This window comes from Oryctolagus cuniculus, chromosome 6, assembly GCF_051225735.1.
Source record: "Oryctolagus cuniculus isolate XC-2025 breed Fujian yellow rabbit chromosome 6, ASM5122573v1, whole genome shotgun sequence".
Taxonomy (NCBI): Eukaryota; Metazoa; Chordata; class Mammalia; order Lagomorpha; family Leporidae; genus Oryctolagus; species Oryctolagus cuniculus.
The window spans coordinates 26,574,197-26,598,601 of NC_142872.1; the positions used below are offsets into that span (position 1 = coordinate 26,574,197).

Genomic DNA, 24,405 nt, shown 5'->3' on the forward strand with positions numbered 1-24,405 from the left:
TTTAAATGCAACATAAATTAAATGACCCAATAAAATGTTTGCTTTAAGAAATTAAACGAGCTTTCTCCCAAGGGCCTAGTAAATTTGAACAGAAAAAGAAATCTGTACTCAACAAGAGTTCCAGTGTTAGCCAATGCAAGGGGTTGCAAGCCTGGAGGATTCTTACGTCATTATATATGGGAAGACTTGCCATTTGCCAAATGACTCCCATGCTGCCACTTGGATATGTTTTTGAAGTGCGATTTTTTAATTTGAATCTGAAATTTGATTAGGACCAAAGTTCATCACCAAACCACTGCACATTCTAAAAACATGGGGAGGGGCTGGCACTGTGGTATAGGTTAATCCTCCACCTGCAGCACCCGCATCCCACACGGGTGCCGGTTCGAGTCCTGGCTTGCTCCTCTTCTGATTCAGCTCTCTACTAGGGCCTGGGAAAGCTGTAGAAGATGGCCCAAGTGCTTGGACCCCTGTATCCCAGAAGAAGCTCCTGGCTCCTGGCTTCAGATCGGCTCAGTGCCAGCTGTTGCAGCCATTTGGAGAGTGAACCAGGGCATTGAAGACCTTTCTCTCTGTCTCTCCTTCTCACTATCTGTAATTCTAAACTTTCAAATAAATAAAAAATAAAATCTTTTAAAAATAACATATTAACTTCTTAAAAACGGGGGGTGCTGGGGACAACACATGGACAGCGAGCCCCCAGCAGGATTCTTACCTAGAAGGTTCCCTAGAAGGGCAGGAAGAACCAGCCTCTACCATGCCCCTGCTCCCCCAGCCCCCATGGGAGGGATGGGGGGGGGGGTCTCTAGCCTTCTAGCATATGCAAGGACCCCAGGTTCTCCCAGGGAGGTGTACCCCCATCTCATGTCACATGAGATGTCATATGGCATGCAAGGGGTGGTGTAAGTGCTCCCAGACTGTGGCACCTTCAGGAAGGGAAGCTATTCAGTGAGCCTGCTGCTCCGCCTGTCTCTAACTCGGCAGGCAGAAGATGGTTCAAGAGCACTGGCCAAACTGAGAAGAGTGACGGCATCAGGAAGGCGTCTCCCCCTGCTGATGGGAGGAGCTGAGACTTCAGGGAACTTGGCTGCAGCCACCTGGGTGCGCCCTGGGTGGGGAGGCAAGGCCGTGGGACAGAGCTCTGGGAGAGGACACGCTCAGGTCATCGGCACCACTGGCCATACTTGTCTTCTGCTCCTCCCAGGGACAGGGTAGGGCACCCTGCACTGACCCAGAGAACCAAGGTCTGGCATGCCACTTGCTTTGCTACTCCAGGAAGGTGCTCTGAGGCACTGCAGCGAGGTTCCGTGGCCAGTCTTCTTCCTGCATGGCGATGTGAAGACCTGAGCCCATCAGCCTGTGACCAGGACAGCACAGGGCAGGGTGATCGGGGACACCCAAAACTCTGATTTCTGGTCTTCTTACCAGTGCCTACCTGGCTCGTGCTAACTGGGAAAGGGGGACAGGAAGAGAGTTGGCTTGGAGTCACCAGACCACACCAGAGCATTTCACAGAGGGCAGTCCATGACCGGCCCTCCATGAAACCCACTGGACACCACGTCTGGAAGAAGAAGCTTAAACATTCAGCCACTCATTCACCACCCTACTGGCTCCCAGGCTGGGAAGAGAAGGCAAAGTCCCCAGTCCTTTATGAGAGAAATTTTCAACTCAACTGGACTTAGTTTCAAAGCTAAAAACGTTTTGAAACTACAGAATCTGCCACGATGTGATTAAGAGGAAGTAGCAATTTAAAATACACAAGCTGCTTCATGTTTATCCCAAAACAAATTCCTCAATACGCTGGTCACCCATACATGCTTGGTCAACAGGGACGTGTGTTCACGAAGGGTGTCAGAGGGTGCAGCTGCTCAGATGTGCTCTCCACACACACACACACACACACACACACACACACACACCCCGCTGAAATAACACTCAGAAGACAATCACTGCCAATCAGCCCCATCCGCCATGAGGTATTGATCCTATTATGCAGGCTCCCTGCTTGTTTTAAAGATACGGTTGTTTTACTCTGCACAGAGACCCTCAGGGGACACAGAAAGACTAGGATGTTTGAAAATAATGCATCGGAGAGGAATGACTTAGAAACCAACCATCATTGCCAAGAAGGGTGAGAAATGAGGATCCAAGCATGGCCCATGGGGCTGAGAGGAGGAAGATCTACAAACATGGAGAAGGGTCTCAACTTCTCCCCTCCCCACACTACCCACCCCGCGCCCTCCAAAGAACCCATCTCTTGGGGCCAACAACATGGTGTCATGGGTTACACTGCCACCTGCCAAGTCAGCATCCCAAGTTGGAGCATCAGCTCCAGTCCCCGCTGCTCCACTTCTGATCCAGCTTGCTGTTAAAGCGCCTGGGAAAGCAGCGGATGGTGGCCAGAGTGCCTGGGCCCCTGCTACCCATGTAGGAGACCCGGAAAAAGCTCCTGGCTCTTGGCTTCAGCCTGGCCCATCCCTGGCTGTGGAGGCCATCTGGGAGCATGAACCAGTGAGGTGAAGACTCCTCTGTCTCTGTCATTCTGCCTTTCAAATAAATAAAAATAAATCTTTAAAACACACAGAGAGAGGGAGAGAGAGGGAGAGAGAGGGAGAGAGAGGGAGGGAGAGGGAGGGAGGGAGGGAGGGAGAAGGAGAGAGAGAGGGAGAGAGGGAGAGAGAGAGGGAGGGAGAGAGAGAGGGAGAGAGGGAGAGAGGGAGAGAGAGAGGGAGAGAGAGGGAGAGAGAGGGAGGGAGAGAGAGGGAGAGAGAGGGAGAGAGAGGGAGAGAGAGGGAGAGAGAGGGAGAGAGAGGGAGAGAGAGGGAGGGAGGGTCGGTCTTCTTCCAGCCTGGGAGTGGGGAGGGGAGGAGAACCCGCAGCACCATGGGAGGAATTCAGCCAGGGGAAGCCGAGTTGCACCGCGGAGTAAAGATCTGAGAAAAAGGAAGGAGGTTGGCGGGGAGGGGCCTGGGGTGCTGTCATGGAGGAGGCTCCTGAGCACCCAGAGGGACCAAGAGGATGAGAGGCAGAGGAACCCAGAGCTCTTGAGAACTGTGGCTGTGGTTAGGATTTGGGTTTCCCTGATACCCTCTGACAACGACTGGAACTCTCTGGATTCCTCGGCTGCCACCCTGCACAACTGGGAATGGGACCTGAGACAAAGCCAAGCGGTGGGGCATGGGGGTTTATCAGGAGGCGCAGCCACCTGCCAACCTCTCCACCCCCGCCGGCACCATCTTTCCCTGATCTTGCCTTCTCGCTCCGAGCAGCCGTGACCCCTCTGTTGGGACTGGATGGCCTCCCCAGGGCCACACAACATCCTGCGCACCCCAGGTCAAGTCACCTCACACTGGGCATGGTCACCCGTTTGTCCAAAGACAGCAAGAGCTCCTTACACCCCAGACTTCATCTTGACTTCCCCATCCTCACGCCAGGCACCACCCCTGGCACATAGGTGTCCAACAATCAAGACCATCAAGTCTCACTCGCTCTCAGAAACGACTTGACCCAATTGGCAAGAAGGAAGTGAGCCCGACCTGCTCGCCTTGTCCACCTAACAGACGTAACTTCCTGTCCAGCCATCATCACCCGTTACCTCCACAGAGGCTCAGCGCTCCAGGAAGCTGGCCAGCTCCCCGAGGGATGCAAACATTCCAGGAGGCCTGCAGCCGGGGAGGGGAGCGAGCAGTAACATTGAAAAGGACGCAAGGCAAGTACCTCAAAGTGCCCAAGAAGACCATGCGGGCGTGTGAGGGGTCTCACCCAGGACGACCAGCAACTGAGCCCAAGTGAGCCGGGCAGGGCACGGGGGCTGGAAGATACTTTCCCGCTCCTTCCTCCATGGCCCCTCAATATGCTGAAGAACTCAGGGCGGCTTCTGAAGTTAACCCCAGGCAGGAGAGCAGAAAGGAAGCAGTTACACGGGCAGGAAGTCAGTAGTCCAAACCAAAAAGGGCCTTTCATCAAACCCAGACCAGAAAGACAAACTTGTCTCCACCCCGCTGCCATGCCCAAGACATCCAGCCCCCTAATTCAGCCAGGCAGGACGGCACAGGGAGTAACTGGTGGGACTGGGGGAGGGATGCGGAACAAAGAGAGGTGGGGGGCACTTTCCTTCAGCCATGGTGTGGACCACGTGGGACACATCACTGTCCTGGCTGAAACTCACATCCATGGACATCCAAACAGACTGGACACACGCCTCCGCTCCATCTCACAGGGACCAGTGTGGACAGCAGACTGAAGCCGATGCACAGACAGGCTGGGACATCCCGCGTAAGGCTTGGTCCCTTGTTCCAGGCTGGGTCTCCTCTCCTGCCATGAGGGGGAGTCAGACAGCACACCCTCAGATAGGCACAGCGGGGGCCTCAGAGATGTGAGAATGTATGAGCCCAAGTCCTGGCAGGCAGGCACCCCTGCCACAGGCCCCCGGGGAAGCTGGTGCGGGGAGCATGCTCCCCAACATGGAACCATGCGGCACCGGCTGTCACTGCCACACAATTCAGAGGGGCGGGTTGCTAAGATTGGCTGTGCAGCATACGACACAGCAGCGAGTGTGAACAAGGCTCATCCTGTTGGAAATCACAGATACGCCCCAAGACGTGCGGCAAAGCGAGAATGGAGGCAGAGGAACCTGCCCATCCATCTGGAGGCTGTCAGTTGTTTGAGGGAGCAGAAATATTTTACGTCGCATCTCCGACGAACAAAATGAAACAGGCTCTCGGATCCACGGTGCAGTGCCCTGACTGAGGCTCACAGGTAAACACACAACATCTCACGTACGAGCTCCCCACGGTCGTTCATCTCGGCAAAAGTAATAAAAGCCGTACGGTCTTTATTGTACTGGATTGACTAAAATCATTTATTCAATCTCCAGAGGAGAGGGAAAAAATAACATTTATTCAATTAGTCCTCCCTTCTCTTTGTTCTGGAAAAGTTGGGGCTGGCTTTCTTGCGCAGTGGGTTAAAAGCCTAATTTCTCAAATGAGAAGAACTCTGTGTCCTGTGAAGGCAGGGAATGCCGTGTGTCCAGCTGATGGCTGCGTCCCAGAGCCTGGCACACCTGGCATTTTATTCCCTAAATGGGCCAGGGAGGAACAGCTTGTCAAAGCCCCAGTCCTAATGCCTTTCATCTAGCCTACACCTTGCATTAAAAAATAGTAATTGTGGCCGGCGCCGCGGCTCACTAGGCTAATCCTCCGCCTAGTGGCACCAGCACACCGGGTTCTAGTCCCGGTCGGGGCGCCAGATTCTGTCCCAGTTGCCCCTCTTCCAGGCCAGCTCTCTGCTGTGGCCAGGGAGTACAGTGGAGGATGGCCCAGGTGCTTGGGCCCTGCACCCCATGGGAGACCAGGAAAAGCACCTGGCTCCTGGCTCCTGCCATCGGATCAGCGCGGTGCGCCGGCCTCAGCGGCCATTGGAGGGTGAACCAATGGCAAAGGAAGACCTTTCTCTCTGTCTCTCTCTCTCACTGTCCATTCTGCCTGTCAAAAAAATAATAAATATATATATATTAAAAAATAGTAATTGTAGGCCGGTGCCGCCATTCAATAGGCTAATCCTCCACCTAGCGGCGCCGGCACACCAGGTTCTAGTCCCGGTTGGGGTGCCGGATTCTGTCCCGGTTGCCCCTCTTCCAGGCCAGCTCTCTGCTGTGGCCCGGGAGTGCAGTGGAGGATGGCCCAGGTACTTGGGCCCTGCACCCCATGGGAGACCAGGAGAGGCGCCTGGCTCCTGCCTTCAGATCAGCGCAGTACGCCGGCCGCAGTGTGCCAGCCGTGGCGGCCATTGGAGGATGAACCAGCAGCAAAGGAGGACCTTTCTCTCTGTCTCTCTCTCACTATCCACTCTGCCTGTCAAAAAAAAAAAAAATAGTAATTGTAAAAGGGCCAGGTGCATCTCAAAGGCAGTATTTCAGAGCCTTGACCCTTGTGACAATTTTGGGGGGCTCTGCACAGGATGGTCAGCAGCAGCCCTGGCCTCAACTCACAAGACGCCCGCCCACAGCACCCTCCCATCCCAGCACCGGCTACAGAGGCATCTGCAGGCATGGCCAATGACTCCTGGGGTGGGTATTGGGGGGGGGGGGTCTTCCCTGGTGGGGAATCACTGCCCAGGCCCTCAGAGTGCCCAGAACACAGACCCACAGGAGGCCTGGAACTTTCCCACTCATTTATGATGCCGAGATGGTGTCTGTGGGAAACCCTTCTCCCCATCCCCTCTCTGAGCGGAGTGTCCCAGAGAGGCCTGCGGCGAGAGTCCGGGGAGTGGTGGAAGAGGAAATTCTGGGTAACGAACAGCAGGCAGACGTCCCGGCTGTGAGTGCAGACAGAGCCGCAGGCCAGACCTTGGCCGCCACGGTGCGAATGGACTTGGTTTTTAACGATCTCCTCTCATCCCACTCCACAACAAAGGCATTGCAGCATGGAACAACCGTACCTATAGCCGGAGAGCCGTCAACAGCAATTCCATTTCAAATCCAGCAAGCAACATCTGCTCCTAATTCCAAACCAGGCTGGGATTCATTAGTATCTCCTCAACGAGATCAGTGAACCTTCAGAGAACAGGTTCTGGAAAGCACTGGCAAGGTCAGGCAAGCCTGCTGGGCTCTGCTCCCTAACCGGACTCTGACAAAGAGGCAGCGCCTCACCTGTGCACATGCAGCACCTGCAAGCACATCAGGTCAGGGTCCCATCACATCCTTCTTCCCCAACAACAACCCTACTCAGGGCTGGCAGGGGTGCCGTGACATCCACATTCTACAACTCTGGGGGCAGAACCCGTGCACCATGGTAGCACACACCAAGGGCTTTGAAAATGCGCGTGCTAGGACACCCAGCATTTCCACTTCCGGGAATTTAACAAAAGAGAAAAATCCTCAGTGTAGCAAGACTCATATGCCCAAAAATGCACACCATGCAATTAATGAGAGCAAGAAAAAGTTGCAAACAACCAGTTGCCTGTTACCACAGTCCTGGGTTTGGCATTATGTAGCACACACACTCACTGGCCAAATACACACCATTAAAATGTCACTGCCGAACAACAATACCACACAGCAATGTAAATACAAAGAGAGGAAACCAAGTCACATAAATGGCATGGTGCCAACCAGAACAGTAACAATGTGGGCATGTGAAAGCCTACTGGAAGAAGACACCCCCCCACACACACACACACACAAAAAAAAAGTATTCACAGGGAGCCAGTGCTGTGGTGCAGGTGTAATGCCAACATCCCATTTTGAATTCCAGTTCGAGTTCCAGCTGTCCCACTTCCAATCCAGCTCTCTGCTAATATGACTAGGCAAACAGCAGAAGTAGGCCCAAGTGCTTGGGCCTCTGCTCCCCCATGGGAGACCCAGAAGAAGCTCCTAGCTCCTAGCTTCAGCCTCACCCAGCACTGGCCACTGTGACCACTGGAAAGGGAACCAGTAGATGGAAGATCTCTATCTCTTGCCCTCTCTCCTTAACTCTGCTTTTAAAATAAACAAATAAATATTTTTTAAAAAATATTAATGGAAAATGCAAAATGGAGCCAAGTTATTTTTCTTTTTTTATATCTTCTAAATTCTCTTGAAATTATCAATTTCTTTCCATTGGAAAAAGCACAGTGTAAAGCCAAAAGAATTATGGGAAATCTACAGTTGGAGCAAAAACACATCCTTATAATCATATATTCCCTTTCCCCTAGTTGATTTTCATCTGCAGCACTTAAAACCAAACATCATGTCTTTAAGTCTGCAATATACTACACCACACACACACACACGGGAATACAAACTGTAAGGGTAGGCAAGCACAGGCCACAGAGTAGATGCTTAATACACTTTTGCTGAATGGGATACATGAGTTAGATGATAGGTTTTTGATTTTTCATTTCTCCATCAGTAGAACAAAAACGTTGCTCCAATCAACTAGATCAAGAGTACAGGGCACACCGTGTCGGAAAACCAGCTGCATCGGACAAAGCTGAGCATCCTCCCATCTCAGGGTGATGAGCGGATTCTGCACCTGGGAACCTGAGCTCACCAAGGACAAGCCCAAGAAAGTGCGATGATGTCATAACCCAGACCTGGAACTGCCCAGTTACCCTCAACAACACAGCAGGTAACTTGCACTGTGGCATGAACAAACACCAGGAACAAATGACATATGCATGGACACCAACTGAAGACAGAAAAACGGAAGCCAGGTATTTTAAGTACAACCTAATGATGCCATTTGTAAAAGCATAAAGATGTAATAGCAACGCATGGCGATACAACTCGGAAGAGGTCTTTACTTAATGGGAGTAACCTGCCATCTCTTGGCATGATCGGCAAGGCCGGGGCTCATGCTGGGAAGCCACATCATGCGGTCCATTGATGACTTCTGCTCGGTGGCCAGTGCATACTACCCCCCAATGAAACGTACCCCCACCAACCCAGGGAACCTTCTCTCTCATTATCTCTCTGCTCTCTACAAGCCCTGGCAAGGCCAACCTCACCACACCTCAGCATTTATGCACCCTCTGTCTCATCTCAGCTCTCCAGCTCACCTGTGCAGTCCAGCAGCCAGCTGAGAGCAGCTGGACCTCTAAACTCAGGGAAAATGGCAGGGGTCAGACCCAGATTCAGAGAAAAAGGCCAAAGCTACTGGCAAACAGAGATACGGCCCGGGGTTCCAAGCAGAGCAAGGCCCCTGGAGGGCCAGGCCAGGAACACTCGTAGTCACCGGCATGCACTGCCCTCTGCTTTGCAGAGCCATGTCCAGGGGGAGTTCCCTGGCCACAAGCACCTCTTTTTCTTCCCTCTGGAAGCTGTGGCCTGTCCACAGGACAGGAATCGGGCTGTTTCTCTCCCAGGTAAGTGTGCAGTGCCTGAAACATCTAAGCCCGGTCAGTGCACGTGTGGGACAAATCCATGGGTCAAGGAACCCAGGAAACGTACTAAGTCACTGCTCCCGGATCTGGTTTCCAGAAAGCCAAGGACCTAGCCCAGGACCATCACGGAAATAAGCAGAAGAAAATATTCAAAGAAAAAACCACAAAATTCTATTCTGGAAAACTGTTAACCCTGGCATTTAAACAAGCTCACCACTCCTCTCACTCCAGAACATGGCATCACTTGCTCTTCACCACGGATCACATTTCCACTCTCTGACAGCGACACAAGGCCTCCTTCAACACTAGACACCAACCAATCAAGCCCAAGAAAGCCACAAAGGAACCTCCTCATCCGATGAGCACAGGAAGAACTGGAGACCCCAGGTACCCCTACATAGCAGGGCAAAGGGGAGACCCCAAGGGACCACACAAATCTGCTCAACAGACTTAACTACTTTCTTCCTCTTGGCAATAATTTTGTCAGTTTTCAGTGCAATTAACTTACCATTAATTAGAGGAAATTCAGCCAAGTGGGGGAAAGCAAAGTTTGAGTTCATTCGGCAGGCAATGCAATGACTTGAGAACAGCAAACACGGCCACATCAACATTCTCAGCTCCCCGGAGTCCCTTCTTCTTGGTGTCTTCTGGGCTTTCCTAGATGATCTAGCCAGAGTGAAACCGCATGGCAGGTGGACTCACAGCCACAGTGTGCAGCCCATACCTCTCAGACCTTCTCTCTACATGATGTGCTCAAGGACACACCTCCCCCAAGGGTAAACATTCTTTATTAGATCAGCTATGCCTTGTCTATTACATACCCCTAAACACCACTTCTGTTTCAACACCCTTTTCACTATAAACTAAAGTCAGTGTCACAGTCAATTTCCTTGAGTTCATCTAAGCAGAAAATGTATCAGTTCCATTAGAGAAGATACAACGTGAGACCAGAGCTGGCTGGAACAAGACCCTTCAGAAATAAGAAGATTTGGGGACATGATGCCCAGGGACTCGGTTGCGTGTAGAAGGCACCAGGTCAATTCCACTGTGCTCAAGTGCACACGCTTCCCTGCACCCTAGAAGCTCCTCAAGGGTCAATCTGTTCCTCCCCTCCAGGAGCACTTTGTGACAACGCTGTGGCTTAGACCAGCACAGATCACACACTGGAAAACAAGGCCTTTCCACTGAGGTCAGTGTTGCCCACTGGCAGACGGGGAAAACACCACACTCACACTCATTCAAGTCCTCAAAATAAAATGCTCATTCTGTCTCAGATGTATTGCCCACTGGCGTCAGCGGTGTTGGCTACGGGGGATGTAGTCACTCTCCAGGATTTCTGGCAAACACAGTTTGAGAACCACCTGCATCAGAACCGCCCGCTCCGTTTCATTAGAATGCGGGTCCCCGGGTGCTACTCTGGACCAGGAGGCTGCCGTCTGCACTTTCAACAAGCCCTGCCAGCAGCTGAGGACCGTGAAGGTGGGAGCTCAAGGCTGCCACCCAGCACACCCCTCTGGCATCTCCCCTTCTTGCGTGGCCTTGCTGATCACGGCCTGGCCTCCCTGGAACAGAGTCAGAGTGATTCTGCCCACACAGCAGGAAGTAGGTACATGGCTAACACGGAGCGTGGTGGCCTCTACTCTCCGCGTCTTGGCTTTCCCCGTGTTTTATCTCTGCCAACATTTACCTGGGGAACACCTGGTACAGGCGCTTCCCTGCTCCAATCTCAGGCGTCAACGACTTCTGTGTAAAAGCCTGCTCGCCCGCCACACAGCGACGCTGGGGAATGTCGGCGGGGCCCTGCCTAGGGTGGCACGTTGCACATCACACAGGCACAGTGTGCAAATGCTCTCAAAGTGTGTGATGCGTCCCCTTTCCCCGTTGCACACAAGCCAAGTTCATCTTCTAGGAGCACACAAGAGGGTCTCTGGAGGGGCTTTTCCTGGACCCCTCAGAAGAGCAAGCGCATCAAGTTCATCTGGACATCAGTATTGCTCCTCCAGAAGAATCCCTGCTAGCTTCCATCAACATCTTTCCTCCTCCTGGAAACAAACACTGTCCACACAAACACTGTCCACGCGTGTCCCAGGGACGCAGAGCCTAGGAGGTAGCACCAAGCACGCCCACGTGTGCCGACGTTGCCGCATGCCTGTCACCTCCCACTCAACCACGAGCCCTAAGGGCAGGAATCCTTTCATTCATCTTTAGCTTCAGAGCCTGGACCCAAGTTGATTCTGAGCAAAGGCAGAGGAGGAGGGGCAGGGAGCCGCCTGTGAAAAGCAGTTTTAGAACGCCTCACACGTGACTGCTCTGAGGGAGAAACCCACGCGCCCGTATTTCCGAAGAGCAGAGCGAAACGTCAGAGCTCCCGAGCCCAGGCACCGCACCACAGAGGGAAGAGGGCAGAGTGGCAGCCCCAGACACTTACAAGTGGGAACAGCGTGGGTGGGTCTGGGCAACACCGGGCAGGGAGAGAGGCATCCACACAGCAGCGACGGCTGCCGGAGGCAGCACGGAAAGGCACGTGGAGGGGGCACAGAACGAAGCCACCCCTCTAAGGACCAGGGCCAGCTGTGCTCCTCGCTCCTCTCAGCTGACTCGCTGCCCCGTCCCCAGAACAGTGGCCAGCATGAACACGTGTAAAGCGTGCTTTCTAGATACCCCAGAGGGAGGGCTGCCCACGAAAGGAAGTCGGAGGTCAAACACGCCGGATGAACCACAGCCAGGACTTTCCCACTCCAGGACTGGGGCCCTGCTGCCCCCGCTGCCAGAACACCAGAGCCTCCTCTCCCCCCGACCCCGGCTCGCTCCTGCCTCCTCAGGACCCCTCTCGGGGCTCAGCTCCTCCCCCTCCCACGACCAACGCTCACAGCATCCGGCCTCCAGCTCAAGGTCCTGTCCTCAACCATACCCACACGCGTGGTTTGTGATGGTGCACCTGTTCCAGGGAGGTTCAAACCGTGTCTGTCTTCCTCACTCTGCCCCAGCGAAGGCCCGGCACGTGGCTAGCATCTGGAGAACACTGTGATGCCAACAAACCACTCTGCCCTGCATGAACTACGTGTTACTGTCTGGGTACTCCCAGACCACAGCCAAGCTGCTTCGGCTGCAGTGAGTTACAGCCCATGACGGCCTCCAACCATCTGCAACCCAGGAGCTCCCTTTGGAGAGAAAGAACAAAGGTCTGGCCAACCCGACCAGCATTTTCTGATTGGTTTGAAAACCAAACCAGGAGCTGGGGGAGTGCCTGAGTGCCAAGAAGCATCTGCTGGACCCTCTGGGAGCTTCCTCAAAGACCACAATGCCAACACCTTGCAGAACCAGGACCAAAGTGCAGGCGCCTGAGGGCACTGGAAAACCACAGGAACCCATGGACTGGCTTCACCACTGGCACTCTGTCCCCACGCAGCCATAAAGCCGGCCTGGGCCACTATGCAGGACAAGACATGGATTTTGCCTCTTGAGATGGGCAAGGGTAACTGCATCAAAGCTAACAATAGCAAGAGCACCAGTGAGGGCTTTGTCAACATTACAAGAGCCCTCACAACGAGGATTCAGGCACGGCATGGCACGGCCCACACCCCTGCCACCCAAAGGCCAGGAGCACCTGCTGGGTGTTGCACGCTCACCCAGTGCTCCCCCGAAGTGGGTGCTACAGTCCCAGTCTCACAGATGAGGAACCCAGAGCTCCAGCCGAGGACCCCAACTGCCACTTGGCAAGACTGGAGTGTGACCCAAGGTTAAGAGCAGACATCTACCCACGACCTGATCCAGACCCACGGAGACTTTCATGGATTCAGAGCCCGCGCCTGAATCGTGACAGAGTTGCATTTCTCTGCCAGATCTCCCATCTGCTGCCGTCCATCACCAGTGCCAATGACTGATGCAGTAGCACTCCCTTCTTCAAAGCCCGTCTGACTCCAGGAGTCAGCCCTCTGCAGTAGCCCTCAGCCCCCAGGTCTAGGCACTGGACACATCTGGCCTGGGCTGTTTCCCTCACTCATCCATCCTAGCATTCCCTCTCTGCACGGGGCTCTGCACCAAATATCTGGAGACACCCAGCAATATACAATAGTATATCCTAGAAAGAGGTCTGGGCTTAGAGACAGGGGCCAAACAAAAACCAGTTTTTCAATGCCTAACACTTCGAAGTTCTACCTACCAATGACCATAAAAGCACGGGTCCCCATTACGCTCCTCAAAGCCTTCCCTCCCCAGGGTTCATACCCAAGGTGTACATAGGAGGTGGTTCAGACCAACAGAAAGCTATCAACCACCTGCTGTGTGCAAGGCAACCTCAGACTTAGGATCTCTCTTTAGGAAGCATCCAGCTCTTAAAGAATCTTAAATGTAAATATACATGACTATGGACTGAGCCACAATACACCAAAGTCCTATAGGACTGTTGATATGTATGAAAAAAGCCTCCATTTATTGAAAATTAAGCCAGACTTTGCTTAAAGCTACACCTGTGTTAAGTAATTTATATTCTTGCCAACCCTGTGAGGCTGTGGATAGTGACTGGCACCTGTTCACCAGGCATCCACTTTCCCCTAAGGAACTCCCCTCCAACCACCTCCAAGCCATGGGACCCAGCAGAGGTCCCCAGCATCACACTAGCCCCAGTTCAGCCCTGGGCACACAACCAGGCCTACACAATCAGCATATTGTATCAGCTTGGCCTAGGTGCTGACTGACGAACGGATACTTAACGCAGATACACCTGGCAGGTCTCAATTCTGTTAATGCTATTTTTTGAAAGAGATCTGTATCTTTCATCCATTGGTTCACTCCCTCAAATGCCCCCAACAGCTGGGGCTGGGCCAAGCTGAAGCCAGGAACGCCCTCCACATCCCATGTGGGTGGCCGGGCGCCACCACCTGCTGCCTCCCAGGGAGTGCATTCGCAGGAACTGGGAGTCAGAAGCAGAGTCAAGACTCAAACCCCAGGACTCCAATACTGGTGTCCCAGGCTCTACCTCAACCACCGGGCCAAATTCCTGCCCCAGTTCAGGGACTTGTACTGGCCCTGTTCAGACATGAAAACAAGACGGGGACACAAATTTGTTGTTTCCGTGAGCCACTAAATGAACTACTCAGCCTGAGAACAAAAGCAATGAAGGCCACAGAAAAGCCCAAAGATGGTAGGCAGGAGAGAGCGAGCGACAGACACACTCAAAGGCCAGGTCCTGTGACGGATGTTGCGTCTGAGTCCAGCCCTAAATAAAGTCACACCGTCCCAGGATTTTCACTTACATATCAAACACAGCCCAGGTTTCAGTGACTTGCAATCTAGAGTTCTTACTAACAGAACAGGACTCTAGGCCAGTGCTGCGGCTCACTAGGCTAATCCTCCACCTGCGGCGCAGGCACCCCGGGGTTCTAGTCCCAGTCAGGGTGCCGGATTCTGTCCCGGTTGCTCCTCTTCCAGTCCAGCTCTCTGCTGTGGCCCGGGAGTGCAGTGCACCTGCATGGGAGACCAGGAGAAGCACCTGGCTTCTGCCATCGGATCAGTGCGGTGCACCAGCCACAGCGCGCCAGCTATGGCGGCCATTGGAGGGTGAACCAACGGCAAAAAGGAAGACCTTTCTCTTTCTCTCTCACTGTCCACTCTGCCAAGAAAAAAAAATAGAACAGGAAACTTCCCACTCAACAGATGAGGAGTCCAAGGGTCAGAGCAGATGCACCCACCAACGCTGTAGGTTTGGGAAGTGGGGGCAATGGTAGTGTGCACTCAGACCAGAAACCCGAGACTGCGGCTGTGTGTTCTTTCTCTCTGCCAATGCCGAGGTGCGAACGAGCAAGCTGTCTGCTGTGGTCTTTCCTTTCCTTCATGGCGGGCCTACTTCCTGTTTACCTTTACATCCACGGTCTAGCTTCAAGCAGGCATCTGTGAAGCCAGGGACTCTTGTTCTTAGCTGCACCTTGGGTAGGGGCGTGGCCTCTTGGGTGAAATGCCCGGGACCCACATCAGAGTACTAGATTTGATTCCTGGCGCCAACTCCAAACTCCACTTCCACGGCAGAAACTGGGGAGGTTGTGGTGGTGATGGCTCAAGTGCGTGTGTCCCTGCTGCTCACATGGGAGGCCTAGGTTGAGTTCCTGGCTCTCAGCTTCCACTTGGTCCAGCCTAAGCTATTGTGGGCTTTCAGGGAGTGGCCCAGTGCATGGAGCTCTGTCTGCCCCTCCCTCCTTCCCTTCCTTCCTTTCTCTCTCCCTTTACCTCTCCCCCCACCCCCAAATAAAATGATGCCTCTTACAATGCATTAAATGTGGCTAAAAATAAACTTGTAACCTTGTTCAAAGTATTTGTCTCTTAAAAGAAATTTCTTTGGTGTGTAATTATCTCACCTAGAGAGATGAAACCAAGTGAGAGCTTGGATCTGAGGAATTGCTCGAGTCAACTCAGCGTAGCAAAGGCAGAGTGAGTCATCCTGAACATGGTCACCTGGAGATTTGAGTGTGTTTGGTTTGAAATGGAAGAAGTGAATAAGAAATGATTTATTACAAAATGTCTAACTGCTTTGTCTCAAAGGAGACAAAATAGGTGAGCCAATGATTAGGCCCTATTCTTACATGGGAATATTATAGGCACAATTACCCATTTGGAGCTACTTCTTGTTGTTGTTTTTTTTTCAACGTTTATTTATATATTTGAAAGGCAGAGCAAGAAGCAGAAAGAGAGATACAGATTAATACTGATCTTCTATATGCTGGTTCACTCCCCAAATGGCCAGGACAACCAGGGCTGGGTCAGGCTAAAGCCAGAATCCTGAATCTCCATGCAGGTTCTCCAAGTGGGTGCAGGGGCCCAAGCACTTGGGCCATCTTCTGCTGCTTTCCCAGGTGCATGAGCAGGGAGCTGGATCAGAAGAGGAGGAGATGAGACTCAAACTGGAGCTCTGATACAGGATGGTGGCTTAAGCTCCTGCATTACAATGCCAGGCCTACTTCTTGATATTGGAAACAGCTCCATCAGCACACAGGAGAGGAGGTCTGCCCTGATCAATGCATTCCAGCTAAAGTCCAGCAACAGAAGTCACCTCTGTAGCCCTGGCCAGTCAAGACCAATGGGGTCTTTTCTCTGACAAGGGCAAACTGGAGGTCAGAGAGGTCAAGGGCACTCTTAGGCCTGTCAAATCCTCTATTGCTCCTCCATCATGGTCTCTGTGAAACAACTACTTTTTTTTTTTTTTTGACAGGCAGAGTGGACAGTGAGAGAGAGAGACAGAGAAAAGTCTTCTTTTTGCCATTGGTTCACCCTCCAATGGCCGCCGCGGCCAGCGCACTGCGGCCTGCGCACCACACTGATCCGATGGCAGGAGCCAGGTACTTATCCTGGTCTCCCATGGGGTGCAGGGCCCAAGCACTTGGGCCATCCTCCACTGCACTCCCTGGCCACAGCAGAGAGCTGGCCTGGAAGAGGGGCAACCGGGACAGAATCCGGTGCCCCAACTGGGACTAGAACCCGGTGTGCCGGCGCCGCAAGGCAGAGGATTAGCCTAGTGAGCTGCGGCACCGGCTGAAACAACTACTTCTATCAGCGGTCATCTGGCACGAGGGATTTAAGATGGTGGGTTCATTAAAGAGAGTGAGGCTCTAAACTCATTTATGTCTCCTTGAACCTGTTTAATCAAAATGATTTTCTGCTACTCTCGATTACACATCAAGTTTCTGTGGTGACAGATTAATGACTGATCCATAAACCACACCACTTCTCTTGTCACCAGTCCCACCGACTCGGCCAGCCACAAGTCTATCAGTAAGCCCCACTTGCATTCACAACTCATTACAGCCAAGAAGTGAAGAGCCAATGAGCAGATGAGAGGCTCACAGCCACCCTGGTTCTGAGCTGGAGGCCACCCAAGCCCACAGAGCACGCGGTACAAGGAGAAGGAGAGCAGGTCCATGCGCTCTCATTAGAATTACAAACTCAGGGCCCTGCGCGCTAAGATAAATGCCAGCCAGGCAACACTTGTGGTTCTTTGGGCCTGTTACAGGTAATTATCCGGGAGTTAAATGTCAGGGCCACTTTCATGTGTGCAAAAGAAAGAAAATGCCATGTTTGGTGTCAGCAACAATATTATTTTAATCAAATCAGAAGCTCATTATTAGGAGAAGGTAAGCCCTGACATGACCCCTGAGTAAGCTGTGTCCAAGCTCCCCATCCTGCTGCATCTTAGCCTCGGTATCTTCACTGTCTCCAACCTCACACAGCAAAGACGGCAACATGAGATGGATAGAGGCTGACTCCCCAATCCACAGCGTGCACCAGGAGCTGAGATCCGGACGGCCTGGTTCCAGCCCAGGCCCCTCCACAACCCAGATCCTTACCTGAACAGCAGACTTCACCGACCAGTAAACAGGGGATAGTAATGTTAGTACCATAGGATTGTTAGGAGCATTCACAAGGAAACAGTGCTCCTTAAATATCAGCTACTATCTCTTCTTGCAATGCCTTAATCTTTTCATTATCCCCAGCAAGGCTAAGAAAAAACTTTTATCTAAATAAAGAAAACAGAGTAACAAAGACTGGTAGGACCCTTAAGTTAAGGGACTGCATCCAACACACCAAGGTTAGAGAACATGTTTACTCTCCCTTACAGCTCAGTGCCTGCCACGTGTTGGGATGTGTGAATGTACAGACGAATGTAACAATGAGCAGAGAATATTTTCATCACAGTAATGGTTATTCAAAGCCAAGGCCAAGTCAGATTCAGAAAAATGAGAATTGCCACATCTTGGCCCTTCTACCTCCAACCTCTGACAGCTGGAGATGGAAAATCATCGTATAATTTAATCTAAACATCTGCCTTTTTCATACTCTCATTTTAATATTTCATTTGTGCACAAAGTCCAGGACTCCACCTGCCCAAAACATCTCAATTACTAGTGTTTATAAAAGAATAATGACCAAACTAACAGATCACAAATACATTTAAGAGAAGTCATTTGAATTTTGCAGTTATTTCTCCTGAATCCTCAGCTCAAAACATCAAGCCATGGAGCAGCTCTGAAGGTTTACTTCTGCAAATGAGAAGCCAGTGCTTACACACGCAGAGCAACAGGACAGTGAGCAGAGGCGTCGAGGCTGTCCCCACCCAACCATCAGGGAGCGTCAAACACAGCTCCCACCAATACTCACTTCCAACTGACCCAGTAACAGCAGCATCAACTCCATGAAAAACGTCCTTAGCTTTCAGTTTCCCAAATTCAAACATCATTTCCAACTCAGTAACTCTCCTCCAAATTCAACAAAGTGAGAAGATGAGAAGTGTTCTTTCAAAGTGAGTTTCAAAAACTGACCAGCATCATAACAATAATGTCGAGACACGGCCTTTCCAAGTTATCAGCAAGCACGGGCTTCAACAAAACAACTGAAACAATCCGGTGCTTTGGCAACCTCTGGCAAGGCCTGGCTCCATGAGAATGACCCACTGTCTGCCGCATTGCTCCCTATGGGAAGCAACCACTGAATGAATGGTCCCAGGTGATCCACACTTTGTGGTTCTCCCAATAAGGGACCCAGTTGAAGACACTTGGCTTGCTCTGAGAGCACACCTGGACTGGGTTTCCCAGCACTTTAAAGATGTTAAGAACATTGGCCGGCGCCGCGGCTCACTAGGCTAATCCTCCGCCTACCGGCGCAGGCACACCGGGTTCTAGTCCCAATCGGGGCACCGGATTCTGTCCCAGTTGCCCCTCTTCCAGGCCAGCTCTCTCCTGTGGCCCGGGAGTGCAGTGGAGGATGGCCCAATACTTGGGCCCTGCACCCCATGGGAGACCAGGAGAAGCACCTGGCTCCTGCCATCGGATCAGCGTGGTGCGCTGGCCGCAGCGCGCCAGCCGTGGCGGCCATTGGAGGGTGAACCAATGGCAAAAGGAAGACCTTTCTCTCTGTCTCTCTCTCACTATCCACTCTGCCTGTCAAAAAAAAAAAAAAAAAGAAAAGAAAAGAAAAGAAAAAAGATGTTAAGAACATTAAATGGTCTGAACCACTTTTACTATTAGAAGACTCCAGGAAGCACACAAAATGGTTGCTGACTGCAGATGTCTGAGTTTTTTTTAAATGTTCAGATGTTTCCGTCATGCTGGATCAAACATTTCTTACACATGTGCTGCTGAGGTGGGCACTGTGGCTCTGCAGGCTGAGCCACCACTCAGGAACCTGCATCCCTCACTGGAGTGCCTGGGATCCATTTTGTCCCTCTGCTTCTGATCCACCTTCCTTCTAACGCACCTGGGAGGCAGCAGGTGATGGCCCAAGCACCTGGCTTCCTGTCACCCATGTGGCAGGCCCAGATGGAGCCCCTGGTTCCTGGCAGCCAGCCCTAGCTGTTGTGGGTAACTAGGAAGAGAACCAGCAGAAGGAAGATCGCTTTGTCTCTCCCTCTAACTCTGCTTTCAAATAATAAGCAAATCTTTTACAAATACCTATGTGCTGCTAAAAATCTTAGTTTAACACTAAAACAAACCCAGAGAAGCAGTGCACTGGAGCATAAAAGCAGTTCTCATGTTGTTAAGCCCTGAACACATTTACCATAGTAAAGAAGTACTTCCTAAACATCGTAATTACCCCACAGATTTGCTTACGCTAGGACACGGGTTCCCAGTACTCACTCCAGAAACGCAGGAACAAGAGCTACAGGGGAGGTGCCTGGTGCACCCAGATGGCCGTCATCATCAGTCAGGGTTCAAGAGCCACCGAATCAATGCTTAAAAATACCACCACCACCCAGAACAAAGGCAAGAAAGGAAGAAAAGCCCAATTTTTTCTTTTTAAGAGGAAAGCCAAACAGGAATTAGAGGTAATGCCCAGCTCACGATGCACGAAGATTAGGAAACCTCAGACAGACACAGGAGCACAGTAAATGGTTCCAGAACCCAGAGAGTCAACCGGCTCAAACGTATTCAACCCAACCCAGCTGCCAAGAGCACACCTGCAAAGGTGGCTCCTGCACCCAGCAGCCTTCCACACTGCCCGGCAACCCATTCCTACCCCAGTCAAGCTCAGGAACCCAAGCGTCTGGGTCTGAGCACAGTTCTCAGTACTGGGCTAAGGCAGTAAAGGCAGGGTTCCTGGTGGTTAACGGGGCGGGTCAGAGACGGAACCAGGTGTGGGAGGAAGCTCCCTGCAGCACACAGAAAGCCCTAGGTTACCTCAGAAGCTCACAAAATGTTTCCAAATCCCCTTCTAAGAGAAGCAGGCCAGGCGGGCTTGGAATGAGCAGAGACGCAACGCACAGAGGGAAGCCCCCACTTCTCACGCAAGGTGCACCTGTTCCCTTGCAAGAGGGCCTGCAGAGGCGCTCCCTGTCCCCACAAGGGCGGGACCCCCACACACACACCTCTCAGAAACCTGTACACCATGCCCTGCTGAGGACACGGGGCTCTGGCTACGGTCCGGGTCTTTAACACGCGGTTGAAATTTCTAGTTTAATACCTAAAACTGCTCCATATTTTACAACACCAGCAGGGCTCTGGAACACAGAAGCGTTTCTCTGCTTGGCTCCTAAACCTTGGACACTCTGACTGTAGGACAGCTCTCTGGGCTAGGAATTCCTGGTGCTCCGGACGAGGCGGGAGAGGAGAGGGGCTCGGCCTGGCCCCCGGGGCCGCCTGGGGAGCGCGGGCTGCAGCTCCCGCCGCACGGAGGGGACGCCCTCTGCTGGGCAGACCGCGACAGGCGCCTCCCGCTCCTCACCCCGGGGGCCACCTGGCCAGTGGGGCCGGCCTCCGGGCGCAACCTGGCAGCATCGGCGCCCCGGGCGCCCAGGGTCCCCGCGGGCCTCCTGCCCCACCCTCCCTTTCCAGAAAGACCGCGAGGGTCAAGACCACCGCTCCCTCCCCAGCGTATCAGGCCCACGGCTACGACGCACACGCCAGCCTCCTCTCACACCTGCCACACCTGGCCCGCGCTCCCCCTGACCTCTCCAGCCCGGATCCACCTGACGCCCCTGGCCGGGGTCTCCGGGCGCCAGGCAAAGCCAGCCGCCCCCCGCGGAGAGCCCAGAAGCCCCCGGGGCCTCTCCCCATGGGTGCCGGCATCGGTCCGCGCCAGGTGACAGCCCCGCCCCCCACCCCCGGACTGCAGCTATGCACACCTGGACCACAGGTAACAGGCAAGCGCACCGAGCCGCCCAAGTTCTCTTTAAAGTTGCTCGCAAGCAAGACGCACAGCCCAGGGCCTCCGTGGAGGTCCGCCCGGCCCCGCCCCGGTCTCCCCGCCGCGCCGCGCGGTACTCACGTCTCGGAAGCGGTTCCAATACTTGTCCCGGTCGTACTGGGACACGGTGCTCAGCCACTGGTCGTTGTCCAGGAAATGGCCGTGGTTGGGGCCCGCGCCGCGGGCCAGCGCGTCCAGGTGCCGGCTCTCGACTTGGAGGAGGCACCAGGCGGCGGCGGCGGCCGCCAGCACCGCGACCGCCGGCATCTGCGGGACAGGGCAGGGGCTGTGAGCGGCGGAGGCCGGACACCGGGCCGTCCTCGCACCGCCGGGACGCGCGCCCGGGCACCCAGGGCCCGGCCCTGGCGGAGGCGGCTGCGTCACAGACCGCCGGCCGCTGTCCAACTACACGGGAGCCCTCGGCGCGGGTCCCCGCGGGTCCCCGCGCGGCCGAGGGCTCCAGGACCCCTTCCCGAGAGCCGGCGGCCCCGGGTCCGCAAACTGCGCTCCCCCAGACGGACCCAGCGCGTGGGGGACATGGGGGCACCGGGCTCTGAGCAGCAACGCCGGGCGCTGGCCAAGCGAAGCGGGGGTGCCCGCAGCTGGGGGGGGGTCCCCCTGGTCCCCGCGGCCTCGGCGCAGGAGGGCGCACGGAGGGAGCCCCAGGCCCTGACCCTGCCCGCGCCGAGGTCCCAACTACGCCAAGTTGGGGCGCGTACCTTGGAGGCCGGCCCGGGTCCCCGCGTCCGAGTGCTCGAGCTCGTGTGGTGCGGTCGCCGGGAAGGCTGGGCGCCGACTCGCCGCCCTGCGCTCCTGCCACCTCCCGCCGCCGCCGGCGCCGCGCGTCCGTCCGCTTTGTGAGCCCGCAGCGCTCTGGCTGCGCTCGCTCCCCGACTCGGGCGCGGCGTCGGCGGGCGGAGGAGCCGGGGCGCGCGAGCCGAGGCCTCTGGCGCCTCCTGGCGGCCGCGCGCTGCAGTGCGGCCCGCCCGACAGCCCCGCAGCCAGACCCTGGCCTGGCCGGGAAGGGGGTGCTGCTAACGCAGGACCAAGGATATAAGGCAGACAGTGCTGTGGCATTCTCGAAAGGAGGGAAGCTCAGAATCACCTTGCTAGGCAAAGGAGAGAGCTGCTTGCAAGTAGGAATCCCGGGCTCTGGCCTCCACCTGCCGAATGAGCGGCCCCCAGGGAGAGTCTGCGCTGTGAACAGCTCCCAGGTGCCCCTGCCTGAGAATCCCCGCCTCACGTTCCCAGGGCGGGGAACAGCTGCGCCCCCCTGTCCCAGCCGTACTCCCGACCGTGCCTCCGCCGCCCAAGCCTGCTGCTCCACGCCCACTGCTGCCAACCCCTGCAGGCAGCCTCCATTCCTAGGCCCTGTGTCCTCACCTTGACCGTGTGGGTCTCCCATGGCGTCTGCCTCTGTCCGCGCCAGCCTCCTGCGTTTTCCTAGGGGCAGGAGTGGAGAGAGGAAGACAGGACCCAGAGGAGCATCGGAGGCTCCCCCAGAGCACCGGCTCCAGACACACAGCAAGCGCCCACGCGATGGCAGGTGAATGAATGAGTGACTATATGGCACCCAGCCTGTCTGAATGTGATGTGTGATGCGTTCGGTTGGGGGCTGTACCGTAAATGGTGCGCTGGAGGGTGATCGTTTAACATGCAGACACTGGATTAGGGTTTTCCTTAAGGACATCTGCGAGCCGGGGTGACCCCAACATGCCTCTGGCAGATCTGTGTTGCTGGAAGGGAGAGAGAGGAGTGAAGTCGCATCACCCAGGGTCTGCCTCATCTGGGGACTGTCGGCAGACGACAGTGTCCCAGGCGTTTGGAGAGGGGCAGGGAACTAGAACCCACAGCCAGAATGCCTCCGATGGCCACAGACACCCACGCAGGCGGCGGCCCCCGTCTCTGCCCGGCCCGACAGCAAAGCTTCTCCCAATAGCTGCCCCAGGGGTTGCTTTTGCATCCTCCCCTCCAGTTCAGTCTTCAACCCCGGGACCTGCCTGCCATCCCGGCAGCCTGCGCTCCCCACTCCCGCACTTTGGTTTCTTTGGTTCCTGGGGCGCTGTCACCCCCGTGGTCACTCTGGCTTCTATCCCAGAGGCTCCCAGGCGCTGGGCTCTCGCCATCCAAGCCGGTGCCTCGGCTCCAGGTGCACTGCCAGCCCGCAGGTGTCTGGGGCCCGCGTATCTGGCTTCACACCAGACCTCGCCTCGGACACCCCACAGCTGTGTCAGACTTGCCAAGGCCGAGTGCCCTCAGTCACCAGTTAGAGAGAGCGTGTGCCTGTCCTCACGGCTGGGGATGTGGTCCGCTGCGGTGCCCCTCACACTCCCCAGGCATCCGCCGGCTGGGCCGCTCTGCTTCCATGCAGCCCACTGGGATCTCGCCTCTCCCCGGGGCCGCGGCCAGTTCCTGACTGCTTCTCGGGACTCTCTCCGCTCTCCTGCGGCTCTTTTTCCACCAGAGGATCACAGCAACCTTTTCCAAACAGAAACCAGCCCCTCGCCATAACACTGAAACCTGGATCCAAATGCCTTCCCGTGAGCAATTTAGCTCTGCACAGCTGTCCCCTCCCGAGCCACACCGTCCCATGGTCTGCAAACCTGCCCGGCCTGTCTTCACCTCAGTGCCACTGCTGGGGCCTCTGCCTGCAACGATCCTTTCCCTGCCCTTCGCCCATGACCTCCTTCTCAGCTCTCAGATTTCTGCTCAGATGTCACCACCTCCCTGAGACCTTCCCTGACCACCTCACCCAAAACAGGCACTCCCAGCGGCTAAGACATCCACATGCCACAGTGGAGTACCTTGGTTCAAGGTCTGGCGCCACTTCTGATTCCAACTTCCTGCGAATGCAGACCCTGGAAGGCAACAGAGAAGGCTCAAGGACTTGGGCCCCTGCTACTCACATGGGAGTCCTGTCTGGGCTCCTGACTCCTGGCTTTGGCACGGCCCAGCACTCATTGTTACAGACCTTTGGAGAGTGAACCAGCAGATGGAGCACCTCTCTCTCTCTTTTCTCTCTCTCTCTCTCATAAACAAATTTTTTTAAAATTAATTGGAAAAAATAGGCACTCTCCAGCCACACCAGTATTCTCTGTTTATCATTGTACTTGGCTGTTCCCATAAGAGTGTATTTCTCTTTCGTTTACATGGCCTCTCTTCTTGAATTTGGGTATGAACTCCAAGAACACAAACATGTTGCATTTTTCACTGCTGCTCTAGGCTTACATTTGGTATGTGCTCAGTAAGTATTTCTCCAGTGAATGAGAGAGTGAATGGAGCAAATTCCATAACCCTTGATGCAGCCTAAAGCTTGCAAACTTTGAAACTGTCTAGGGCCTCTTCGTTCAGGCCCCCCAGAGCCACTGTTTTGCTGGG

The 24,405-nt window shown here is 54.4% G+C and overlaps 1 protein-coding gene across 5 annotated transcripts in view; it reads right to left on the reverse strand.

Annotated features, from left to right (window-relative positions):
• The window catches only part of SPOCK1 (SPARC (osteonectin), cwcv and kazal like domains proteoglycan 1), a 487,158-nt gene extending 463,129 nt beyond the window's left edge, over window positions 1–24,029 (reverse strand). For 2 of the 5 annotated variants that reach the window (XM_089335896.1, XM_089335898.1), the window contains exons 1-2: window positions 22,133–24,028; window positions 21,109–21,294 (exon numbers count right to left, since the gene is read on the reverse strand). In XM_089335896.1, coding sequence (XP_089192022.1) covers window positions 21,109–21,294; window positions 22,133–22,813 — 867 coding nt within the window. In that variant the 5' untranslated portion in view covers window positions 22,814–24,028. Of the gene's footprint in view, window positions 1–21,108; window positions 21,295–21,746; window positions 21,935–22,132 lie in introns of those variants that run through there. The other 3 variants (XM_089335895.1, XM_002710225.6, XM_089335897.1) reach the window with 3 other exon arrangements.
• Window positions 24,030–24,405: the final 376 nt, after the last annotated feature.